This window comes from Bos taurus, chromosome 16 (assembly GCF_002263795.3).
Source record: "Bos taurus isolate L1 Dominette 01449 registration number 42190680 breed Hereford chromosome 16, ARS-UCD2.0, whole genome shotgun sequence".
In the NCBI taxonomy this organism is placed as follows: Eukaryota; Metazoa; Chordata; class Mammalia; order Artiodactyla; family Bovidae; genus Bos; species Bos taurus.
In genome coordinates, this window is record NC_037343.1 from 5,479,714 (window position 1) to 5,505,039 (window position 25,326).

General features: G+C 39.2%; 1 protein-coding gene across 1 annotated transcript in view; it reads left to right on the plus strand.

Annotated features, from left to right (window-relative positions):
• The window catches only part of CR1L (complement C3b/C4b receptor 1 like), a 72,003-nt gene that overhangs the window by 23,736 nt on the left and 22,941 nt on the right, over window positions 1-25,326 (plus strand). The window contains 1 exon segment of the mRNA XM_024976607.2: window positions 11,668-11,740. Coding sequence (XP_024832375.2) covers window positions 11,668-11,740 — 73 coding nt within the window.

Below are 25,326 nucleotides of genomic sequence, written 5' to 3' on the forward strand. Positions count from 1 at the left end.
GCACTGGGATGACCCAGAGGGATGGTATGGGGAGGGAGGTGGGAGGGGGGGTTCAGGATTGGGAACACGTGTACACCCGAGGCCGATGCATGTTGATGAATGGCAAAACCAATACAATATTGTAAAGTAAAAAAAAAAAATAATAATAATAAAATAAAAAAAAGAAAAAATAAATAAATAAAACTAAGGGAAAAAAAAAAGACAGTCTGTGTTTGGAGGCCCGATCAAGATGGTGGAGTAGAAAATTTCTAAGCATGCCTTTTCTTGCTGCTGCTGCTGCCGCTAAGTCGCTTCAGTTGTGTCTGACTCTGTGCGACCCCATAGACGGCAGCCCACCAGGCTCCCCCGTCCCTGGGATTCTCCAGGCAAGAACACTGGAGTGGGTTGCCATTTCCTTCTCCAATGCATGAAAGTGAAACGTGAAAGGGAAGTCGCTCAGTCATGTCCGACTTTTAGTGACCCATACCAAGGCTACAAATATATATATAGAATAATTATCTCTGAAAACTAATGGAACAGATTGTCAACAACTAAGTATATATATATATACATGGTCACATTGAGATGCAGAGGAGGAGAAGAGATGTGATCTCATCAGAACCCACATCCCCAATACAGTGACCCACAGCCAGAAGAAAATCACAACCATAGGGTTCCCCTCTGAGGAGTGAGGTGCCCAAGCCTCACGTTGAGCTCTGCAGCCTATGGCATCTGCACCAAAAAGAAAATTACCATGGTGTCTGGCTTTGAAAGACAGCAGGCTTATGTTTGGGAGATCCAGAGGGCAGTGGGAGACTCTTCTCTTAAAGGGTTCACTTGCTCTGAGTCCCACACAGACAGAGCAGCAGTTTAAAAATGCCTGGATTTTATAAGAAGGTGATTTACTGTCTAGTTTTAGGGCACTAGGGGATGTACCAGGGGTACATGTACCAGGGGATGAAAGTGCTGGTAGGTGCCATTTTTCTCTCTCCTTCCATATAGCTGGCCCAGTGCTGGTAGGTGCCTTTCTGTCACTCTCCACAAACATAAGTAACACTGTGTGCCCTATCCCAACATTCCATTAAGAATCTGCTCTACCCAACCCTCCAGCTTCAATCAGTTCCTCTAAAGATGCTCCCACCCCATCCTACCCATTGCATGTCTCTGGTCAGGACAAGTGACCCTCCAAAGTGATTCACATTCTGGGGGGGGGGGCTAGCCCCTCCCATCAGCAAGCCTGCAGTAATTGCAACTAGGCCTCCCAGACACCAGGGCTGGGGATCAGTCCTTCCCACCAGTGTGTTTGTAGAAGTCATGACCTAAACACAACAGAAGGATGCGGGTAACCCATGCAGGGGATAGCCTTGAGTGCCTGGCTCTGGTGACCAGGAGGGATTATGTCACTGGGCTCTACAGGACACCATCTACATAAGGCCACTCTTTTAAGATTGGCACATGTAGCCGATGTCCCTAATATATAAAAACAAATGCAGAGAGGTAGGCAAAATAGGAAACAAGGGAATACCTTTCAAGTGAAAGAGTAAGACAAAAGCCCAGAAAAAGAACTATACAAAATGGAGATAAGCATTTAGCAGATAAAGAGTTCAAAATAATAGTCATAAAAATGCTCATCAAATTCAGGGGAAGAATGGATGAACATAGTGAGAATTTCAATAAAGAGAAAATACAAACAAGAAATATCAGAACTGAATAATACAATAACTGAAATGAAAAATTAATGAGAGGGACTCAATTACAGAATAGAAAATGCAGAACAAATCAGTGATCTGGAAGACAGAATAGTGGAAATAGACCCAAATTTGTAAAAGGGAATCATGTGATACGAAGGTATCATGTAGTGTTTCAAAGCATAAGCATACTAGTATTTTTTAATAATATTAAATGCTTATTGCATTTTATGTACCACAATAAATTTCCTATTGATAAAATAAATAAATGTTATTATATATGACTCCTAGATAAAATTAAATAAAAAGGAATAAGTGTGTCAAATTTAAGAATATTCCAAGTCAATGGGTTGATCTCAAGCAAAGGCAGAATCCAATGAGAGATTAATAGAATTGAGACATATATTACTACTAAAAACAAATGAAATGGAAATGAAAAAAAATATGGAAAGACCTTATAAACAAAACATGAACATCTAAATAGAGAAATGATCAAAAGATACAAAGTGGCAATTAACAAAAGAAAAAGGTATAAATTGTCAATAGGTGTGGAAGGGTCTAGCCTTGCTATTAATAGAATACAAATGAAAATAACAATAGTATCCTATTTGACATACTTGAGAAATTTGTATGCAGGTCAGGAAGCAACAGTTAGAACTGGACATGGAACAACAGACTGGTTCCAAATAGGAAAAGGAGTACGTCAAGGCTGTATATTGTCACCCTGCTTATTTAACTTATATGCAGAGCACATCATGAGAAATGCTGGGCTGGAAGAAGCACAAGCTGGAATCAAGATTGCCGGGAGAAATATCAGTCACCTCAGATATGCAGATGACACCACCCTTATGGCAGAAAGTGAAGAGGAACTAAAAAGCCTCTTGATGAAGGTGAAAGTGGAGAGTGAAAAAGTTGGCTTAAAACTCAACATTCAGAAAATGAAGATCATGGCATCCGGTCCCATCACTTCATGGGAACTAGATGGGGAAACAGTGGAAACAGTGTCAGACTTTATTTTTCTGGGCTCCAAAATCACTGCAGATGGTGACTGCAGCCATGAAATTAAAAGACTCTTACTCCTTGGAAGGAAAGTTATGTCCAACCTAGATAGCATATTCAAAAGCAGAGACATTACTTTGCCAACAAAAGTTTGTCTAAGCAAGGCTATGGTTTTTCCTGTGGTCACGTATGGATGTGAGAGTTGGACTGTGAAGAAGGCTGAGCGCCGAAGAATTGATGCTTTTGAACTGTGGTGTTGGAGAAGACTCTTGAGAGTACCTTGGACTGCAAGGAGATCCAACCAGTCCATTCTGAAGGAGATCAGTCCTGGGATTTCTTTGGAAGGAATGATGCTAAAGCTGAAACTCCAGTACTTTGGCCACCTCATGCGAACAGTTGAGTCATTGGAAAAGACTCTGATGTTGGGAGGGATTGGGGGCAGGAGGAGAAGGGGACGACAGAGGATGAGATGGCTGGATAGCATCACTGACTCGATGGACATGACTCTGAGTGAACTCTGGTAGTTGGTGATGGACAGGGAGGCCTGGCATGCTGTGATTCATGGGGTCACAAAGAGTCAGACACGACTGAATGACTGATGTGATGTGATCTGAATACAAAAGTATTTATTCAGAGCCCACAAATACTAAGAATAGCAATAAACAAAAGAGGAAAAATCCTTATGTACAGCTGCTATTGATGAAGTTCAGTGTAATGGGTATTGACATAACTTCTAATAACAGTACTGTTGTTATTGTTTAGTTGCCCAGTCATGTCCACCTCTTTGAGACCCCATGGACTGCAGCATGCGAGGCCTCCCTGTCCTTCACCATCTTCGGGGTTTGCCCAAGTTCATGTTTATAGCATCAGTGATGCCATCCAGCCATCTAATCCTCTAATGCCCTCTTTTGCCGTTGATCTTTTCCATGATCAGGGACTTTTCCAATGAATCATCTGTTTGCATCAAATGACCAAAACCCTGGAACTTCAGCTTCAACATCAGTCCTTCCAATGAATATTCAGGGTTGATCTCCCTTAACATTGACTGGTTTGATCTCCTTAGTAAGAGTATAAATTGATACAAATTTATACCATTTAGCACAATTTAAGCAATATATTTTTGCCAAGAAGTTAAACTTATCAGAAGAGTCTGTGTGTGCTGTGCTTAGTCGCTCAGTCGTGTCTGACTCTTGCAATCCCATAGACTGTAGCCTGCCAGGCTCCTCTGTCCATGGGTTCTCCAGGCAGGAATACTGGAGTGAGTTGCCATTTCCTTCTCTAGGGCATCTTCCCAACCCAGGAATCAAACCTCGGTCTCCTGGATTGCAGGCTGATTCTTTACCAACTGAGCTACAAGGGAAGCCCTCTGAAGAGTCTAAAAGAATCTAAAGGTTTGGAAAGGTTGGAAAATAACCTAATATTCACAATAGGGGATTGTTTGAGTAAATTGTGGTCCATTTTAGGTGATGGAATGGGCTTCCCTGGTGGCTCAGAGATTAAAGCGTCTGCCTGCAATGTGAGAGACCTGGGTTCAATCCCTGGGTCGGGAAGATCCCTTGGAGAAGGAAAAGGCAACCCACTCCAGTATTCTTGCCTGGAGGATCCCATGGGTGGAGGAGCCTGGTAGGCTGCAGTCCATGGGGTCGCAAAGAGTTGGACACGACTGAGCGACTTCACTTTAAGTGATGGAATATTATTCTGCAATAAAATATTGGGGATTGATCATAGTATATTTGCTAGAGCTTGCAGGAAGGATTCCAATGAGCAATTCACATATTTTCACCACCAAATTTCTGGACCAACTGAGGAATCAGACAGATGAAGCTCAAATTATATCTTTATTGCTGAAAGGGATTGGTAGAGAATATAACTTTAGGTCAGGGATCAATGAACTAATTTTTAAAATCCTGCAATTAAATGTACTTTCCTGTTCTTGGGCACAGATGAATAACAGTCAGCTTCCCCCACCCACCCCCACTCACCACAGGGGTAGGAGAGGCACTTTAGCATATGGCTGGGAATGAACCAGAATGCATCCTCTCTGCAGGCATGAAGAGTGAGAGTGTGGTGCAAGATGAAGAAGTTTGAAATTAATTGCCCTTATCCTTCTCCCAAACTCACCAGTCTGAGAATTCATGATGGGCAGGTAGAGATAAAGAGAGAACCCAGGAGTATCAGTCTCAATGAGGCCCCAAAAGGAAATCTGAAGAGCAAATGTAGGTGTGCTATTGTATATAATGAAAACAGTTTTAGGATAGAGGTTATATTTAAAAAAGGCGAGACTCCAAACTCAGGACTAAGGCAACTCCAAACCAAAGCAAGGAGAGAAAGTTGCTTGTTATTTCAGAGAAGAAGGAGGAGAAAGACAAGTGAGGGATGGAATAAAATCACTGATGGCATTCACTTCCCAGGGTAACACTTTCTAAAACTCACCCAAAATGCAACAAAAATTCTTTGCACAAGTGGATTTGGGGGAGAAACCCACAAAGTCCTGGGTTTTGCTGCTAGATGAAATGTAGTACAGAACCCAAAGCCAGCAGGGATAGACACAGCAGAGTGGAAGCAGAAAGAAGTGTGGGAAAATAAGCCCTAAGACACACAGACATCATGCGGGTGAAGGAGGACTCTCATACGGCTGTGAAATATAGGTCCCAGTCCAGTTTAACCACAACCACCTGACAGCTAACATTCATGTTACACGTGTATTTCTTCACATAAGAGACTGAAAGAACTTCCTCTAAGTTCTGGACCCAAAGCACAGTGCACAGACCAGCAAGGTCAGCATCCCCTGGAAGCTTGTTAGAAATGCAAAATCTGCATACCCACTGAATCATAATCACATTTTCACAAGATCCCCTGGTGATTTCCATGCAAATGAGAATTTTGAGAAGCTCTTCTCTAAACCATTAACTATGCTGAAAGAGAGATTTTAGGTAATTTTTTGTCATTACTGGAATTTTCTGTGTCTTTCACTTTTTTCTACAATGACTGATTATTAACTTTTATAGACGGTTTTTAAAGACCTGTTACTGAACTTCTAGTTCCAGCTTCGCTTTTCCCTGCTTCTCTCTCTGCATATGAATAAATACCCTGGAAACTGTTCAACATACAACCATAAGATAACCACAAAAGGTAGAAAGAAAGTGGGCTGGTTAGGGGCCCCAGACCTTAAAGAATGATCCTGTGGTGAGTTCCCTGGATTTTCCTTTTATCTCAAAAGATAAGTGCTGTAGAAGACTGTAAGCCAGAATAGTCAACAAGCAGAGAGAAACAGAAGGCTACTCTCCCATTAAAGGACTGGAGGAGGGGAAGCTCAGCAGGGATGTAGTGAAGAAACCCATCCTTAGGGATAGCATTGGCCCAGTCTGCCTAGCACAATAGGGAGCAATCAGGGAGGGGGGAAGCCTGTCCTTCCCACATCCCACCCATCAGAAACAGCACATCTCAGTCCACCAGCAGCCATGTCAATAGCAGAACCTGGGTGACTGACATATCTTATGCCCTACAATGGCCAACAGCAGTGGGTTTATTCTCTGCTTCCAATAGCACCAGAAGAACCTGCTTGGTGAGACCTAGACTTCAAGATAGCAGCAGGAAGACTCCTCCACTCACATCAGACATGCCAGAAGGCCCAGGGTGCCAGCCTTCCACACTGTAGCAGAAAACAGATCAGAATCAGTATCTCTTGACCCTACACCTATGGTAGTGTACCACTAATCCAGCAGCAGAAGATGAACCAGTCTCAGGGTCTCTTGATCCTCCACATGGTGGGAAAAAGCGCCCAGACTCAAGTCTCCTAGTCTTCCGCATACTAAGATGCTCCAGTCATGTCTGACTCTGTGCAACCCTATAGACTGTAAACTGCCAGGCTCCTCTGTCCATGGGATTCTCCAGACAAGAATACTGGAGTGGGTTGCCGTGCCCTCCTCCAGGGGAACTTCCTGACCCAGGGATAGAGCCCGAGTCTCTTATGTGTCCTACATTGGTGAGTGTGTTCTTTATCACTAATGCCACCTGGGAAGCCCTAGTATTCTACCCAGCAGCAAAAAGCAGCCTCATTAGATGCTTCCCTCCTTTGGTGGCACCAACTCTGGTGAAGTGGGAAGCCCACCCTTAGAAAGTAGCCAGAGAGCAGGCCAGAGAATTTACTCTCTATCTCAAGGTTTGAATATCCCCCATTCCACACCTAGCAACAGCAGGCAGCCCAGGGAAGCAGTTTTATTCTTACAGGCAGCATCAACAGAGATACACTGAAGATTAAAGTGGGAGCCAGAAAAATAAAGCAGATCAGAATACCATTGAGAGACTTAGAAAACTAAAGCTAAACTGGAACTAAATCTCATAAAATTAGTCCAGAATCTACACACTAACCTAAAGAAGATGGTTGCCTGATAAAATAGGTTTAAATAAGATCGAGAATCTTATAATATTCAACATGTTTGTGATACAGTAGAAAACTGTCACATCAAGAACCAGGAAGCTCACAACTTGATTGATAAAAGATATCGACTGATGCCAATACCAAGATGAATTAGATGTTGGAACTATTATATATACTTTAAAGCAGCCATCACAAAATTATTTAAACAAGTTATTATAAACCCTCTTGAAAAGAAATCTTTGAAGCAACCAGAGAGAAAGGACACCTTATCTCTAGGGGAACTCCAGTTGGAATGAGAGCGATGGCATTTTCTTATCTGAAAATGTGGATATAAGAGGGATTTGGCACAACCTATTTCAGCTACTGAAATAAAAGAACTTATCAAATATGAATTCTATGTCTATAAAAAATGTCCATTGCATGCCTGAAAACTGCTATTTCTGCCTCTATCTCCCATGGCTTTGCCTCTCTCTATATATTAACCCCATCTTCCTTCTGTGCCCAGATTTACCTCTTCTTCCTGAGGACACCAGTCCTTGTGGATGGGGCCTACCTAACCAAAGCCTTAACATATTACATCTGTGAAGACCTTATTTCCAAGTAAAGTCACATTCTGAGGTTTCAGGTGGACACAAATTTGGAGGCACACTGTAAAACCCAGTACAGACACAAATATATATTTCACTGAACAGAATATACACTTGGAAAGCAAGCACATGAAAAGATATTCGACTTCATTAGCCATTAGGAAAGTGCAGATTAAAACAACAGTGGGACAGCATTGCACATCTATCTGCATGAGTACTATAAAAACAGTAAAAATACCAAATGCTAGCATGGATGTGGAGGAAATAGATGTCTCATACATTGTTGATAGGAATTTAAAATGGGAAATTCACTCTGGAAAACATAAATGAGCTATCAAACCATGAAAAGAAAATGGAAGAAACTTACATGTATTTTACTAAATGAAAGCAACTGATCTAGAAAGGCTAGCTATTGTATGGTTCTGTTTATATGACATTCTGGAAAAGGCAAAACTATGGAGTAATAATATGGTTTTCAGAGACTGAGAGTAGGGACGGATGAATCAGCTGAGCTCAGAAGTTTTTCGAGCAGTGAAACTAGTCCATGTGATACTACACTGGTGAGCGTGTGTCACTCTACACTTATCCAAACCCATGGGATGTATAGCAACCTCTGAGTGAGAATGATGTATCAGTGTAGGAATGCACAGCTCTGGGGGAGTGAGTGAGAGTCGCTCAGTCGTGTCTGACTCTTTGTGATCCATGGACTATAGCAACCTCTGAGTGATAATGATGTATCAGTGTAGAAATGCATAGCTCTGAGGGAGTAAGTGAGAGTCGCTCAGTCGTGTCTGACTCTTTGTGACCCCATGGACTATACAGTCCATGGAATTTTCCAGGCCAGAATACTGGAATGATAGCCATTCCCTTCTGCAGTGGATATTCCCAACCCAGAGATCAAACCCCGGTCTCTCACATTACAGGAAGTTTTTTGTTTTTTTGTTTTTACCAGCTGAGCCATCAAGGAAGCTTGCACAACTCTAGTGGAGATGCTGAAAATGTGGGAGGATATGCATATGTCAAGGCAGGGAGTCTATTGTAAATCCCTGTACCTTCTGGTCAGTCTTCCTTCAACTGCTCTTAAAAATAGTCTACTAAAAATTGCATAGATATAAATGCACATGCAAGCATGTGCATTCATGCACACAAATTAATACAAATAAAACAATAAATATAAATAAAATTAATGGATCATATCTATGTCAATATCCTGGTTTTAACATAATACCATAGTTTTGCAAGATGTTACCAATGGGAAAAAATTAGTAGAGGGTGCCTGGGCTCTCTCTGTATTATTTCCTACAACTACATATGAATCTATGATTATCTCAAAATAAAAAGGTTTACTTTAAGTTACTATGAAGTTGCTAAAGAGAGGTTCTTCTTATCAAAGATTTCAATGTCCTAATCTAAATAATTCACAAATATTTTTTTTTCTTATTTTTTTGCTAACTCATCTATCTGGTTCATGTATGCATAGATTCAGGACATTCTTAAAAAATAAAAAATTATCATTCTGAAAAAAAAATAGAAAATAAAAAAGGAAGTGACACAAATATTGAAAGGTCTCTCTGTTCTACTCTTGGCTCTATGTAGAAGATTATCAAATATCTAGACACATTTACTAACAGACTGCTTGTGGCTTCTGGCATTGAATTTGTCATGACTTTTCCTGAACCGTGGCTTAGCTGATATGACCCTACAACTCCCTCTTCCCCAGGTGACCCAAGAAGGTAGGATGGATGTAAAGGCTACAGACTGTTGAAATGGATATAAAAATTCTGGATTCCTCTTTTAAAAAGAAGCGTGAGTTTTACCTCTCTTTCTTTCTCAACATCATGAAAGGGAAGAAATCTGGCTATTGTTTACTCAATTGTTTAATGTATTTTTGGGAGACAAATTTAGTACATGAAAACATTCTCTAAGGGTCCCCATAACCAATGAAAACAAGGTTACATTTTGATTCATTCTGTGTTCATTATGCAACACTAAACAATAGTAGTAAAAGGAGAACTGTGGACTCAAGTTAGAACTTCACCATTTTTATCCCCAATGTCATGATTAGAAAATAAAAAGAGCACTTTGAGAAATAATCTCTGTGAAGTCAAAAGCCAGAAGCGTCTCCGTGGTTTCTGCCTCTATGGCAAACAGATAGAAGGAAGGGCACACATAGTGGGAGGATTGCAGCCTTCCTTTCCTCCATTTGTTGTCTATTTGTGTTTCTGCGAATTTGCGGTGCAATTTAGAATATGTTCATTTCTGAAGATGTTCCGAAAGGCATTAAGAAACCTGAAAACAATCCTGAAGGCATTAATAAAGACAACACAATCACTACTTCAACGTAGCAATGCTTCAGGTTTTTCCAAGAACTTCCACAGCTGTCACTCTTTTCATTTGATCTCTATTTGATCTATTTTGTTGTTTGAAAAAATTTTGTGCCATAGTCTCTTATATATTCATAAGACAATATTCTAAGCCACACCAAAGAAACACTTGACTTATTTGACACTATTTCTCTTAACTTTTAGTAATATCCAATCTTATTCTCCACCAATTTTCATGAACAATGCAGCCCAACAGTCCATGAGTACACAGAATTTCAGTTGAAACAGAAATAAATGTCATCAGTTTTTCTAAATTGTATGGCAAGCTTTGAACACCTTTTGGCATACTAATTGAGAATTTTTGCCTGTAACGTTTATGATATGAAATAAGTGCTCAACTAATTTTATCTTCTTTGGATTTCCTTTGATTCTAATTTGATGAATCATTTATCTTAGATGTATATAAAAATGTGCCTTAACCTAATAAAGAAGAGATATCTAATTTAGAAGATCTGAAGAAGAAAATTTGTTGTTCAGTCGCTCAGTCATGTCTGACTCTCTGTGACCCCATGGACTGCAGCATGCCAGGCTTCCCTGTCCTTCATCATCTCCTGGAGCTTACTCAAATTCATGTCCATCGAGTCCGTGATGCCATCCAACAATGTCGTTCTCTGTTGCCCCCCTTCTTCTCCTGTCATCAATCTTTCCCAGCCTCAGGGTCTTTTCTAATGAGTAGGCTCTTCGCATCAGGTGGCCAAAGTATGGAAAGAGTCATCTCCTAGCTAGGTTGATAAGAAGTCCAGGGTTCCTGAGGAGAAGAAAGGAGTCCAGAGCCCTCAAGAAGGAGAAAGAGGTCTGGGGCTCTCAAGGAGAAAAGGACAAATGTTCTTTTCTACACTGTTTTGTCTTAGTCAATATAACAATGTATCTTGCTTGAGGACATGTTTCTCCTTAACAAGAACTTTCTGACTAAACTTGTCATGTTAAAATGTATATTATGGAAGTGGGTCTGGTAAGATCTTTCTATTGTTCATTCTAATATTGTTAATTTAAAATGTATGTTGTGGAAGTGGGTCTGAAAAAAGTATATAAGGCCTTGATAAGACTAGCTGGGGGCATTCTCCGTCCCCCTTCTGATATCCATGTCAGAAGCTTTCTCTTTCCCTTTTCTTACTTTAATAAAACTCTGCTACACAAAAGCTCTTGAGTGATCAAGGCTGGTCCCTGGTCCTGAAGCTACATCTTCTTTGGAGATCATGAATCCAACATTGTTCACCTATCAGTATTGGGGCTTCAGCTTCAGCATCAATTCTTCCAATGGATAATCAGGGTTGATTTCCTTTAGGTTTGACTGGTTGGATCTCCTTGCACTCCAAAGGACTTGCAAGAGTCTTCTCCAACACCACAGTTCAAAATCATCAGTTCTTCAGTGTTCAGTATTCTTTATGGTCCAGCTCTCACATCTATGCATGACTACTGGAAAAACCATAGCTTTGACTATACGGACTTTTGTCAGCAAAGTAATGTCTCTGCTTTTTAATACACTTTTCATGTTAATGTCCAAATAAAGGCATAACATTTGGGAAAGTGATAGTACTTTGATAAATGGAAATTGTCTTTCTGAATTTTCCAAGATTGTAGTTTAAGCAGGATTAAGTGTTTATTTACAATACAGTATTCATTATTCTTTGTCTCTAGATACCGAGTAGAGTCAATCCTCTGCTGCACTCATCATCTCTGGCAACTCTGTCACCTGGGATAATGACCCACAGATTTGTGAGAGTGAGTTAAATATTCTTGTCCATTACTTTACCAAGAGATTCTCAATTTTTCCCTGAAGTTATAAAAAATCTTAATTGATTTTTGCATCCTGTCAATCAGATAGCTGAATATAGTTATAATGGTCTCAGAAATACATGTGAGGTTCTGGCAACTGTTTTTCAAAGTACTTCTTTATTCTGGGTTGAGAGTTTCTGAACCTAGGGACTTAAATGCATAAAAGCCTTCAAATTTCATTTTCATGTCTATTAATTTGAAATTATGTTGGTTCTGCCAATCCCAGTATAATAACCACTCTGCATAGAAAATTAGTAAAAACAAATTTTTTGAGTCTTTCTAAAACACTCGATTTATTTATAAAATTAAAATTTTTTTTTTTTTTGGTCACACCACACAGCCTGCAGGGTTATTGAACCAACCACGCCACCTGCAGTGGAAGCTTGGAGTCTTTTTTTTTTTTACACTTGTTCCTCATCCTGAACCCCTCTCCCTCCTCTCTCCCCATACCATCCCTCTGGGTCATCTCAGTGCACCAGCCCCAAGCATCCAGTATAATGCAACGAACCTGGACTGGTGATTTGTTTCATATATGATATTATACATGTTTCAATGCCATTCTCCCAAATCATCCCACCCTCTCCCTCTCCCACAGAGTCCAAAAGACTGTTCTATACATCTGTGTCTCTTTTGCTGTCTCACATAAATTTTTAAACTGATACTCTCCAAGGCTGATGAAGCTATGGAGTAATTTGCTTTCATGTACCAAATGTTTAACACACTTTCTTGAAAGTCATAATGTAATATAAGCTTCAAAAATGAGCTTGTATTTTGATCTGCTACATAGAATTTATGTTGTTGTTCAGTCGCTAAGCTGTGTCTGACTCTTTGTGACCACATGGACTGCACACTAGGCTTCCCTCTCCTTCACTATCTTCCAGAGTCTGTTAAAATTCATGTCCATTTAGTTGGTGATGCTATATATATAACCATATTCTCCTCTTATAGACTCTTTGCAACCCTTTTAGACTGTAGTCTGCCAAGCTACTCTGTCCATGGGATTTTTCAGGCAAGAATATTGGAGTGTGTTACCATTTCCTCCTTCAGGGAATCTTCCTGACTTAGGGATTGAACCCATGTCCCCTGTGTCTCCTGCATTGCAGATGGATTCTTTACCCTTTGAGCCATCAGGGGCCCTAGAATTTATACTTAGGAAATAAAGCAGATTGTAAATTTTTATTGCAGTATACATTATAATGGCAAGCACATTAAACTAACCTAAATGCATTTCATGGTTCAAATTATGGTTTGGAAATAACTACTGGAAGGAAAAAGACTTATTGAAAATGACTACAGAGAGTCCCCTAATAAACATAAAATATCCATGCATAATTAGAAGAAATACCTCCATACATTGGAATTATATTCAGTCATAACAGAATATCATGAAGAAACAGTAATATAACGATGACTATAAAAGTAGTATATCTAGACCTATTTTTATATTTTCATCTCTATAATTCTGTAACTTTTTCTATATTCAACCCTGGCAAATGGCTTTAAGCCTCCTTGATGAAGGGTAGCAAGGAAACAACGGTATACGTTTTGGCTGTATAGCATATGCTTCCTCAAGAAGAGCTAGTCAGTCTCCCATTTATTGAAGCTGCTCTAGGTCTCCACATTGGTCTCAAGTCTTAGAATTGGTTGACAAATAACTACTGCTTTCTTTTGTATTGATTCAATCAGACTTCTGTTCACTAGATCTAGATCTTCTCTAAAGCTCTAGTACTTTGGCCACCTGATGCAAAGAGCTGACACACTGGAAAAGACCCTGATGCTGGGAAAGATTGAGGCCAGGAGGAGAAAAGGTGGTTGGATGGCATCACTTCCTTAATGGACGTAAGTTTGAGCAAACTTCAGGAAATAGTAAAGGACAGGGAAGCCTGGTGTCCATGGAGTACCAAAAGTCAGACAGGACTTATTGACTGAACAACATCATCTTCTCTGCTCATACAAATCAAATAATACTTTAGACCACTATACATCTGCTTCAGTTTTAGAGATTCCATGATCAACTAGCCAATGCAAAGATCTTTGCAGAAAAATCATTCTGATTTCTCTTTCAATTGTCTCTGGTAGCTAAGTGCTACTATGTGACCTCTGTGATCCTGAAGTCCTTTCATCTCCATTGGATTCAGAGAACCTCATTTAGTAGCTACCATTCCCACTGTCATTCCTGTCCTACAGAAAATAGCCAGCACAGAGTTCCTCAAGAATGCTGAAACTTCTCCATAAATGAGTTTCCCAAAGCCTTGGATAAAAGGTCTCACTTTCAGCCTATGCGCACCGTGGAGACAGGGAGTAGATAAACAGGTCTCCATGGGGTCGCAAAGAGTCGGGCACGACTGAGCAGCTAAGCACACACATGCAAATGATAAATTCACTCTTGTGTTCCTAAGTCCCCATGCCACAGGGTGTCTTCCTCTGTGGTACAATGATCGTGTCCTGGTATTTCCGTTTCATTCTGTTAAGCCACATTCAAGCTAACATATTGAATTCGGAATCTCAATTCTTTTGGTGTATTTTGTTCTGCTCACAAGTCATAAGTGTTATTTCCCTTACTCTCCCTGGTCCTACCAAGGCTCAAATCTGGTTAAAGGACTAGAAACAGTGCAAAGAGGTAGGGGTATGTTCTGAGGAGAATTAGCAGTCTTTGCAATTTGGGTTGCCAGAGTTAGCAAATAAAATTACAAGATGCCCAGTTAAATTTGAATTCAGAGAAGCAACAGATATTTCTATAGTATAAATATGTGCAATGCAATATTTGGCATATACTTCTATACTTAGAAAATTTTCATTATTTTTTCTGAAATTCAGATTTAACTGAGCATTCTGATTCCATAGCAATACTTCTTCAGGAAATAGAAAGCGTGTCTCCTCAGACCAAGGAGGAATGGCTGCTCCTTCTAGTAAAGGAGGTTCAGTAGAATTTCCAGGTTCAAGGTGTTCAGTTTAATTAGAACTTTTCCATATATCTCCATCTCAATTTTCAGTCAATCCTTCTTCTAATCAATGGCCAAACTTTAGTGTAAGAAACTCTGTGAATTTGTGAATTCAATTTGTATTGCAATTCACTCCCAGTATTATGTAGTGTATTTGGTTTTCAAAAATCTTGGTCCTGTGGCTACAGGATACAAGTGTTTCTTTTAGGGTAGATATAGAAGCTTTCCTATCCAAACCTTGAGCAGTAATTGAAAGCTTTATAACTCACCATTTTCTTTCTCTTAAGTTCTCTGATGCACTTAGAAGCAAGCAGCAACCCCATTATATGCCTTCCCTCAAATGTTATAGGACAGCAGCCACTTGGTCATCCCAAATCTTAATTCTGTTGATTGTAGGTGTCAGTGGGTGTTGACTGAGGTGATTTTCCCCTACATTCCATAAACTACATGTGTGCCTTTTTCTTGGGCAGCTTTAATTCCTTTAAATCTAATTGTATCAAAGAACCAATCCCAGACTCCACTGTTATTCTGGGATAAATTTTGGTTCAAATATGAAAGCAGAACTATTATTCTTATTATGCAACAAGAGATTTATTGTGGAATTAAACTTTATCCAGTTTCCTGAGGAGTTGGTCTAAAAAGATCAGAGGAGTCACTAACCAGCTGTCTTGGAGTTGAGGCTTTTAGCAAACTAAGCACATCTGACAGCTGGGATAGACCTGGGAAGAGGACTGGTGTAGAAATCTATGAAAGATTTTTGCTTTTCCTGATTACTGCTTCTGTAAGCTCACAGTGAAGCATCTGAGAGTGGGATGGAATCACTGTAGGGAAGCAGGACAGCAGTTGAAGTGAGCTGGGTGTAGAAGGAGAGCAAGGACAAATGGGAACCTGACCATTTGTTCTGTGCATTTATCCCCTTGCCTCCACTGACCAAGGACGACCTTCAGAGTGGAATGACTGTTGCTTCATTTCTGCCTCAGAATTTCATGCTGACTTCTAAAGCTCTAACCCCAATCTAGAACCTTCCAAACAAAGTAAGTCTGGGAAAACCAACTCCAATTTGACCTGAATGACATTTCAGAAAAACACGAGATAACTGTAAGTTTCCTATTTCCCTCCCTCCTTTTACTCCTACTTCTTTCTTCTCTTTCTCTGTCCCTTCCTTCCTTGCTCTTTCTTTCTGTTTTGCCATTGCTTTACTTTCTTTCTTTCTTTTTTTTTTTTTGTTAAATTTTTTGGCTGTGCCACATGGCTTCCAGGATCTTAGTTCTTTAACCAGGGATTGGACCTGGTCTCATGTCAGTGAAAGCACTGAGTCCTAACCACTGGATGTCAGGGAATGTCCCTCCTTTCTTTCTTCTTACCTTTTTTCTCTCTCTTTCTTCCCTTCCCTTCCTTTTGTCCCTTCTCCACCTTTTGTTTTTTCTTTCTGTCTCCTTCCTACCTCTCTTCCTTTCTTTCTTTCTTTTGCTAGGTAGGACTGCTAGTATGTTTCACACTGGTGGAATCCTTGTCTTGTTCCTCATCTCAAAGGGAAAAATTCAACAAAATAATTCATTATTAATCTGATATTTGTTGTGGGCTTTTTGTAAATAGCCATTTTCAGATTAAGGAAGTTCCTTTATATTTTATATTTCTCATTGCTAAGAATTTTTGGAAAAAAAAACGGATTCATATTCCAATTTTACATTCTTGAAATAAATCAACTTGGTCATAACATGTTAAAATTTTTATTTGTTATTTAATATGCTTTTGTAACACATATTATATATTTTTGATGTATAATTCACATATTAAAAAGCCTTTTGAAGTATAGAGTTCAATGATTTTTAATAAAATCACATTTGTATAACCAATACCATTAATTTTAGAACACTTTTATTACTCTATCCTTAATATCTTTTAGGGAGATTAGACTGTAATTTTCTTTCTCATAATTTAAAAAATCACATTTCAGTATTAAACTTATGATAATCTCATAAAACCATCTTGTAATGTCCCTTGTATTTGTTTTCCTATAGAATTTAGGTGAGATTGGCATTACTTCTCTTTTATTTATTATTTTTTTTAGAATCATCGTATTTATTATAAAAAGCTGTATGTATACAAAAATCAAAAGGAGTTTACACTGAACATCTGTATATTTTTTGTTTAGATTCTACGTTTAAAAGTTTGCTAGATTTTTTAAAAAAATTATTTATTTTATTTTATTTTTTTTACTTTACAATATTGTATTGGTTTTGCCATACATCAACATGCATCTGCCATGGGTGTACATGTGTTCCCAATCCTGAACCCCCTTCCCACCTCCCTCCCCATATCATCCCTCTGGGTCATCCCAGTGCACCAGCCCCAAGCTTCCTGTATCCTGCATCAAACCTGGACTGGTGATTCATTTCTTATATGATGCTATACATGTTTCAATGCCATTTTCCCAAATCATCCCCCTCCTCCCTCTCCCACAGAGTCCAAAAGACTGTTCTATACATCTATGTCTCTTTTGCTGTCTTGCATACAGTGTTATCATTACCATCTTTCTAAATTCCATATATATGCATTGCTGCTGCTGCTGCTGCCAAGTCGCTTTAGTCGTGTCTGACTCTGTGCGACCCCATAGACAGCAGCCCACCAGGCTTCCCCGTCCCTTGGACTATCCAGGCAAGAACACTGGAGTGGGTTGCCATTTCCTTCTCCAATGCATGAAAGTGAAAAGTGAAAGTGAAGTCGCTCAGTCGTGTCCAGCTCCTAGCTACCCCATGGACTGCAGCCTACCAGGCTCCTCTGTCCATGTGATTTGCCAGCCAAGAGTACTGGAGTGGGGTGCCATTTATACTGTACTGGTGTTTTTCTTTCTGGCTTACTTCAGTCTGTATAATCGGCTCCAGTTTCATCCACCTCATTAGAACTGATTCAAATGTATTCTTTTTAATGGCTGAGTAATACTCCATGTGTATATGTACCACTGCTTTCTTATCCATTCATCTGCTGATGGACATCTAGGTTGTTTCCATGTCCTGGCTATTATAAACAGTGCTGCAATGAACATTGGGGTACACATGTCTCTTTCAATTCTGATTTCCTCTGTGTGTGTGCCTAGCAGTGGGATTGTTGGGTCGTATGGCTGTTCTATTTACAGTTTTTTAAGGAATTTCCACACTGTTCTCCATAGTGGCTGTACTAGTTTGCATTCCCACCAACAGTGTAAGAGGGTTCCCTTTTCTCCACATCCACTCCAGCATTTATTGCTTGTGGACTTTTGCATCGTAGCCATTCTGACTGGCATGAAATGATACCTCATTGTGGTTTTGATTTGCATTTCTCTGATAATGAGTGATGTTAAGCATCTTTTCATGTGTTTGTTAGCCATCTATACGTCTTCTTTGGAGAAATGTCTATTTAATTCTTTGGCCCATTTTTTGATTGGGTCGTTTATTTTTCTGGAATTGAATTGGAGGCTAATTACTTTACAATATTGTATTGGTTTTGCCATACATTGACATGAATCTGCCTCGTGTGAACTCATGTTCCCCGTCCTGAACCCCCCTCCCACCTCCCTCCCCATACCGTCCCTCTGGCAATCTATAGATTCAATGCAATCCCTATCAAGCTACCAACAGTATTTTTTCACAGAGCTAGAACAAATAATTTCACAATTTGTATGGAAATACAAACAACCTCAAATAGCCAAAGCAATCTTGAGAAAGAAGAATGAAACTGGAGGAATCAATCTGCCTGACTTCAGGCTCTACTACAAAGCCACAGTCATCAAGACAGTATGGTACTGGGACAAAGACGGAAATATAGATCAATGGAACAAAATAGAAAGCCCAGAGATAAATCCATGCACCTATGGACACCTTATCTTTGACAAAGGAGGCAAGAATATACAACAGAGAAAAGACAATCTCTTTAACAAGTGGTGCTGGGACAACTGGTCAACCAGTTGTAAAAGAGTGAAACTAGAACACTTTCTAACACCATACACAAAAATTAACTCAAAATGCATTAAAGATCTAAATGTATGACCAGAAACTATAAAACTCCTAGAGGAGAACATAGGCAAAACACTCTCTGACATACATCACAGCAGGATCCTCTATGACCCACCTCCCAGAATATTGGAAATAAAAGCAAAAATAAACAAATGGGACCTAATTAAAATCAAAAGCTTCTGCACAACAAAGGAAACTATAAGCAAGGTGAAAAGACAGCCTTCAGAATGGGAGAAAATAATAGCAAATGAAGCAACTGACAAACAACTAATCTCAAAAATATACAAGCAACTCCTGCAGCTCAATTCCAGAAAAATAAATGACTCAATCAAAAAAATGGGCCAAAGAACTAAACAGACATTTCTCCAAAGAAGACATACAGATGACTAACAAATATATGAAAAGATGCTCAACATCACTCATTATCAGAGAAATGCAAATCAAAACCACAGTGAGGTATCATTTCACGCCAGTCAGAATGGCTGTTATCCAAAAGTCTAGAAGCAATAAATGCTGGAGAGGGTGTGGAGAAAAGTGAACCCACTTACAGTGTTGGTGGGAATGCAAACTAGTACAGCCACTATGGAGAACAGTGTGGGGATTCCTTAAAAAACTAGAAATAGAACTATACAGACTTTTTATTGAAGTTTAACACATATATAGTAAGGCATACAATCTTATTCATTCAGTTCAATGAATTTTTACACAGTGACTCACCCATGTAAACAGAATTCAGATAATATATAGAACATTATCAACAGCTCAGGCTTCCCCTATTGCCTTTTCTAAGTTATTATCTTTTCAAGGTAACTATTATTCTGACTTCTATCACCAAAGTTTAGCTTTGCCTCCTCTTAAGTTTTATATAAAAGGGATCAAAAAATGTTTATTCTTGTGTCCAGCTTCTAATCAGTGTTATACTTAGGAGACTCATTCATGTAAGATTAATTGGATCTTTTCTGTTGCTCTATATTTCATTGTAAGAATTTAATTAATTTCTAAATTTAACTTTAAATATCAGCAGTTTTTTTGCAAGTACATATGGAAATCTATATAAACTTGCAAATCTTTGTATATGTCCAAATCTATGCATGCAAAATGTACAAATTTTTTATATTTCTATATGTGGAATTGCTGAGTATAAACCTATTCAGTTTTAGTAGATACCGCCAAAAGATTTTATAAAATGGTTGTACAAATTTACACTCCTATCAGAAGCATGATTGTCCAATATGTCCAATATGAATTGTCCAGCGGCTCCACATCCTTGGAAACTATGATGAATGTGCATTCTAATTTATCACTCTTCATCTATTGAGATAATCACATGTTTCTCATTTATTGATATTTTCTATTGTACTGATTGATCATTAGAAAGCTAAAATAGAGTTACTAGAGTAAATCCATCTTTCTAATAATGTGTTATAAATGATTGTTGTGTATGATGTGTGTGTGGTTGCTAATATTTTTACTGCAAGATTATAGCATTGGATTAATATTTCAAATTTGTTAATAAAAATTCTATTTGACCATTATACTATCCTTTATAAATACTTCTACATTCAATTTCTTAATATTTTGTTTAGAAAACTTGCATTTATGTTCTCAAGAGATGTTGAACTCTAATTTTTTTTTTTCTCTCTTTTAATGCCATTGTCAGTTTGGGGTATCAAGATTATGCTGGTCTTACAAAGTGTTTTGGAAAGTATTCATTCTTTTCTCTTCTCTGGAATTATTTATATAACAATATTATTTTTCTTTATATCTTTGGAATAATTCAGTAGTAAAGTAATCTGGATGGGAGTTTTTGTTGTTAGGCTTTTAATTACTGATTTAACTTCTTCACTAGCTGTGATCTTTTAAGATTTTTAATATCTTATTTAATAAGTTATGATAGGTTGTATTTTTCAATGAATATATTTCATTTACATTTGCTAAGGTATTGGTATAATATTGTTTATTACAGCTTCTTATTATGCTTTAATAGCTATGAGATATGTAGTGATATTCCTACTTTATTTCTTGCTAATGACAATATTTAACGTTTACTTTTTCTTGATTATTTCTACTGAGTTTATCAAGATTTATTGAAAAACAACTTTTAATTTTCTATAGTGTATAATTATTTTCTATTTTATTGACATGATTTATTCGTTCCTTTCTGATACTTTTTTTGAGCTTAATTTGGTATTCTCTGTTTATTAATTCTTGATATACAAGCTTAGATACTTTTGTTTTTGACTCATTTTTTTATAAAAGATACATTTACATATATAAATTTTTCTCAAAAATTTCTGTATTTGCATCTCACAATCTTTACATTTTCATTATCACTATATGAAAAAATTGCCTAATTACCCTCTTGATCTCTTCTTCTATCAATAGTTTATTTAGAAGTATGTAACATAATTTTCAAACACTTGGAGATTTTTTAGTTATTGATATTTTTGTTTAATTCTTTGAAATTTATTGAAAAGTGTTTTATAGCCCCAAATATTAACAGTTTTGGAAAAAAGTTATGTATGCCCTAGAAAAGAAGGTGTAGTTGTTTTATGACATTTTCTATAACTGTCTCTTAGGGAAATATGATTTACTATGTTTTTTTTAGTATAGTAAAAATACTGTAACCCATACCCGTGAGTAGGCTCCTTAGACGCGGGCCCAACAGTTCTGTGTGGTCAAGCATTGAGCTGACCTAATTAAAAGCTCATTACACCAGCACATCCCCATTAACAGGCAGACCCATGTGCAAATCCTTCAGAGCAGGAGCTCTTTTTTTCCCCAGACACAGGGCCTGGAAACTCTGGCCAGTTAAGGGATCTCCAGTTCTGTGACCATCAGTTTATAATATAAACCCCACGTTCAAGGAGCCGTGGCTGCATGGGCGCAGGAGGGCCTAGAGGAGCTATCCCACATTGAAGGTCACGAAGGGCGGTGGTGACGAGATACCCCTCGTCCAAGGTGAGGAGCAATGGCTGTGCTTTGCTGGAGCAGCTGTGAAGAGATACCCCACACCCAAGGTAAGAGAAACCCAAGTAAGATGGTAGGTGTTGCAAGAGGGCATCAGAGGCCAAACACACTGAAACCATACTCACAGAAAACTAGTCAATCTAATCATACTAGGACCACAGCCTTGTCTAACTCAATGAAACTAAGCCATGCCTGTGGGGCAACCCAAGATGGGCGGGTCATGGTGGAGAGATCTGACAGAATGTGGTCCACTGGAGAAGGGAATGGCAAACCACTTCAGTATTCTTGCCTTGAGAACCCCATGAACAGTATGAAAAGGCAAAATTATAGGATACTGAAAGAGGAACTCCCCAGGTCAGTAGGTGCCCAGTATGCTACTGGAGATCAGTGGAGAAATAACTCCAGAAAGAATGAAGGGATGGAGCCAAAGCAGAAAGAATACCCAGCCGTGGATGTGACTGGTGATAGAAGCAAGGTCTGATGCTGTAAAGAGCAATATTGCATAGGAACATGGAATGTCAGGTCCATGAATCAAGGCAAATTGGAAGTGGTTAAACAAGTGATGGCAAGAGTGAATGTCGACATTCTAGGAATCAGCGAACTGAAATGGACTGGAATGGGTGAATTTAACTCAGATGACCATTATATCTATTACTGCGGGCAGGAATCTCTCAGAAGAAATGGAATAGCCATCATGGTCAACAAAAGAGTCCAAAATGCAGTACTTGGATGCAATCTCAAAAATGACAGAATGATCTCTGTTTGTTTCCAAGGCAATCCATTCAATATCACAGTAATCTAAGTCTATGCCCCAACCAGGAATGCTGAAGAAGCTGAAGTTGAACGGTTTTATGAAGACCTACAAGATCTTTTAGAACTAACACCCAAAAAAGATGTCCTTTTCATTATAGGTGACTGGAATGCAAAAGTAGGAAGTCAAGAAACACTTGGAGTAACAGGCAAATTTGGCCTTGGAATACGGAATGAAGCAGGGCAAAGACTAATAGAGTTTTGCCAAGAAAATGCACTGGTCATAACAAACACCCTCTTGCAACAACACAAGAGAAGACTCTATACATGGACATCACCAGATGGTCAACACCAAAATCAGATTGATTATATTCTTTGCAGCCAAAGATGGAGAAGCTCTACACAGTCAGCAAAACAAGACCAGGAGCTGACTGTGGCTCAGACCATGAACTCCTTATTGCCAAATTCAGACTGAAATTGAAGAAAGTAGGGAAAACCACTAGACCATTCAGGTATGACCTAAATCAAATCCCTTATGATTATACAGTGGAAGTGAGAAATAGATTTAAGGGCCTAGATCTGATAGATAGAGTGCCTGGTGAACTATGGAATGAGGTTCATGACATTGTACAGGAGACAGGGATCAAGACCATCCCCATGGAAAAGAAATGCAAAAAAGCAAAATGGCTGTCTGGGGAGGCCTTACAAATAGCTGTGAAAAGAAGAGAAGTGGAAAGCAAAGGAGAAAAGGAAAGATATAAGCATCTGAATGCAGAGTTCCAAAGAATACCAAGAAGAGATAAGAAAGCCTTCTTCAGTGATCAATGCAAAGAAATAGAGGAAAACAACAGAATGGGAAAGACTAGGGATCTCTTCAAGAAAATCAGAGATACCAAAGGAACATTGCATGCAAAGACGGCTCGATAAAGGACAGAAAAGGTATGGACCTAACAGAAGCAGAAGATATTAAGAAGAGACAGCAAGAATACACAGAAGAACTGTACAAAAAAGATCTTCATGACCCAGATAATCACGATGGTGTGATCACTGACCTAGAGCCAGACATCCTGGAATGTGAAGTCAAGTGTGCCTTAGAAAGCATCACTACAAACAAAGTTAATAGAGGTGATGGAATTCCAGTTGAGCTATTCCAAATCCTGAAAGATGATGCTGTGAAAGTGCTGCACTCAATATGCCAGCAAATTTGGAAAACTCAGCAGTGGCCACAGGACTGGAAAAGGTCAGTTTTCATTCCAATCCCAAAGAAAGGCAATGCCAAAGAATGCTCAAACTACTGCACAGTTGCACTCATCTCACACGCTAGTAAAGTAATGCTCAAAATTCTCCAAGCCAGGCTTCAGCAATATGTGAACCGTGAAATTCCTGATGTTCAAGCTGGTTTTAGAAAAGGCAGAGGAACCAGAGATCAAATTGCCAACATCTGCTGGATCATGGAAAAAGCAAGAGAGTTCCAGAAAAACATCTATTTCTGCTTTATCGACTATGCCAAAGCGGTTGACTGTTGGATCACAATAAACTGTGGAAAATTCTGAAAGAGATGGGAATACCAGACCACCTGATCTGCCTCTTGAGAAATTTGTATGCAGGTCAGGAAGCAACAGTTAGAACTGGACATGGAACAACAGCCTAGGTTTCAAATAGGAAAAGGAGTATGTCAAGGCTGTATATTGTCACCCTGCTTATTTAACTTCTATGCAGAGTACATCATGAGAAATGCTGGACTGGAAGAAACACAAGCTGGAATCAAGATTGCCAGGAGAAATATCAGTAACCTCAGATATGCAGATGACACCACCCTCATGGCAGAAAGTGAAGAAGAACTAAAAAGCCTCTTGATGAAAGTGAAAGAGGAGAGTGAAAAAGTTGGCTTAAAGCTCAACATTCAGAAAACTAAGATCATGGCATCCGGTCCCATCACTTCATGGGAAATAGATGGGGAAACAGTGGAAACAGTGGCAGACTTTATTTTTCTGGGCTCCAAAATCACTGCAGATGGTGATTGCAACCATGAAATTAAAAGACACTTACTCCTTGGAAGGAAAGTTATGACCAACCTGGATAGCATGTTCAAAAGCAGAGACATTACTTTGCCAACAAAATTTCGTCTAGTCACGGCTATGGTTTTTCCTGTAGTCATGTATGGATGTGACAGTTGGACTGTGAAGAAGGCTGAGCACCGAAAAATTGATGCTTTTGAACTGTGGTGTTGGAGAAGACTCTTGAGAGTCTCTTGGACTGCAAGGAGATCCAACCAGTCCATTCTGAAGGAGATCAGCCCTGGGATGTCTTTGGAAAGAATGATACTAAAGCTGAAACTCCAGTACTTTGGCCACCTCATGCGAAGAGTTGAGTCATTGGAAAAGACTCTGATGCTGGGAGGGATTGGGGGCAGGAGGAGAAGAGGGCGGCAGAGGATGAGATGGCTGGATGGCATCCCTGACTCGATGGACGTGAGTCTGAGTGATCTCCGGGAGTTGGTGATGGACAGGGAGACCGGGCGTGCTGTGATTCATGGGGTCGCAAAGAGTCGGACACGACTGAGCGACTGATCTGATCTGATGCTTTTTTTTCTTTCCACTTGCATTCTCTGTTATTGAGAGGAATGTGTAAAATATATGTTACCTTCCTAGGACTGCCAAAACAAATTACCACAAATTTTGTTGTTGTTTTTCAGTTGCTAAGTCAGGTCTGACTTTTTCCGACCCCATGGACTGCAGCATGCCAGGCCTCCCTGTCTATCACTAACTGCCTGAGTTTACTCAAACTCATGTCCATTGAGTCGGTGATGTCATTCAACCATCTCATCCTCTGTCATCCCCATCTCTTCCCGATTTCAATCTTTCCCAGCCTCAGGGTC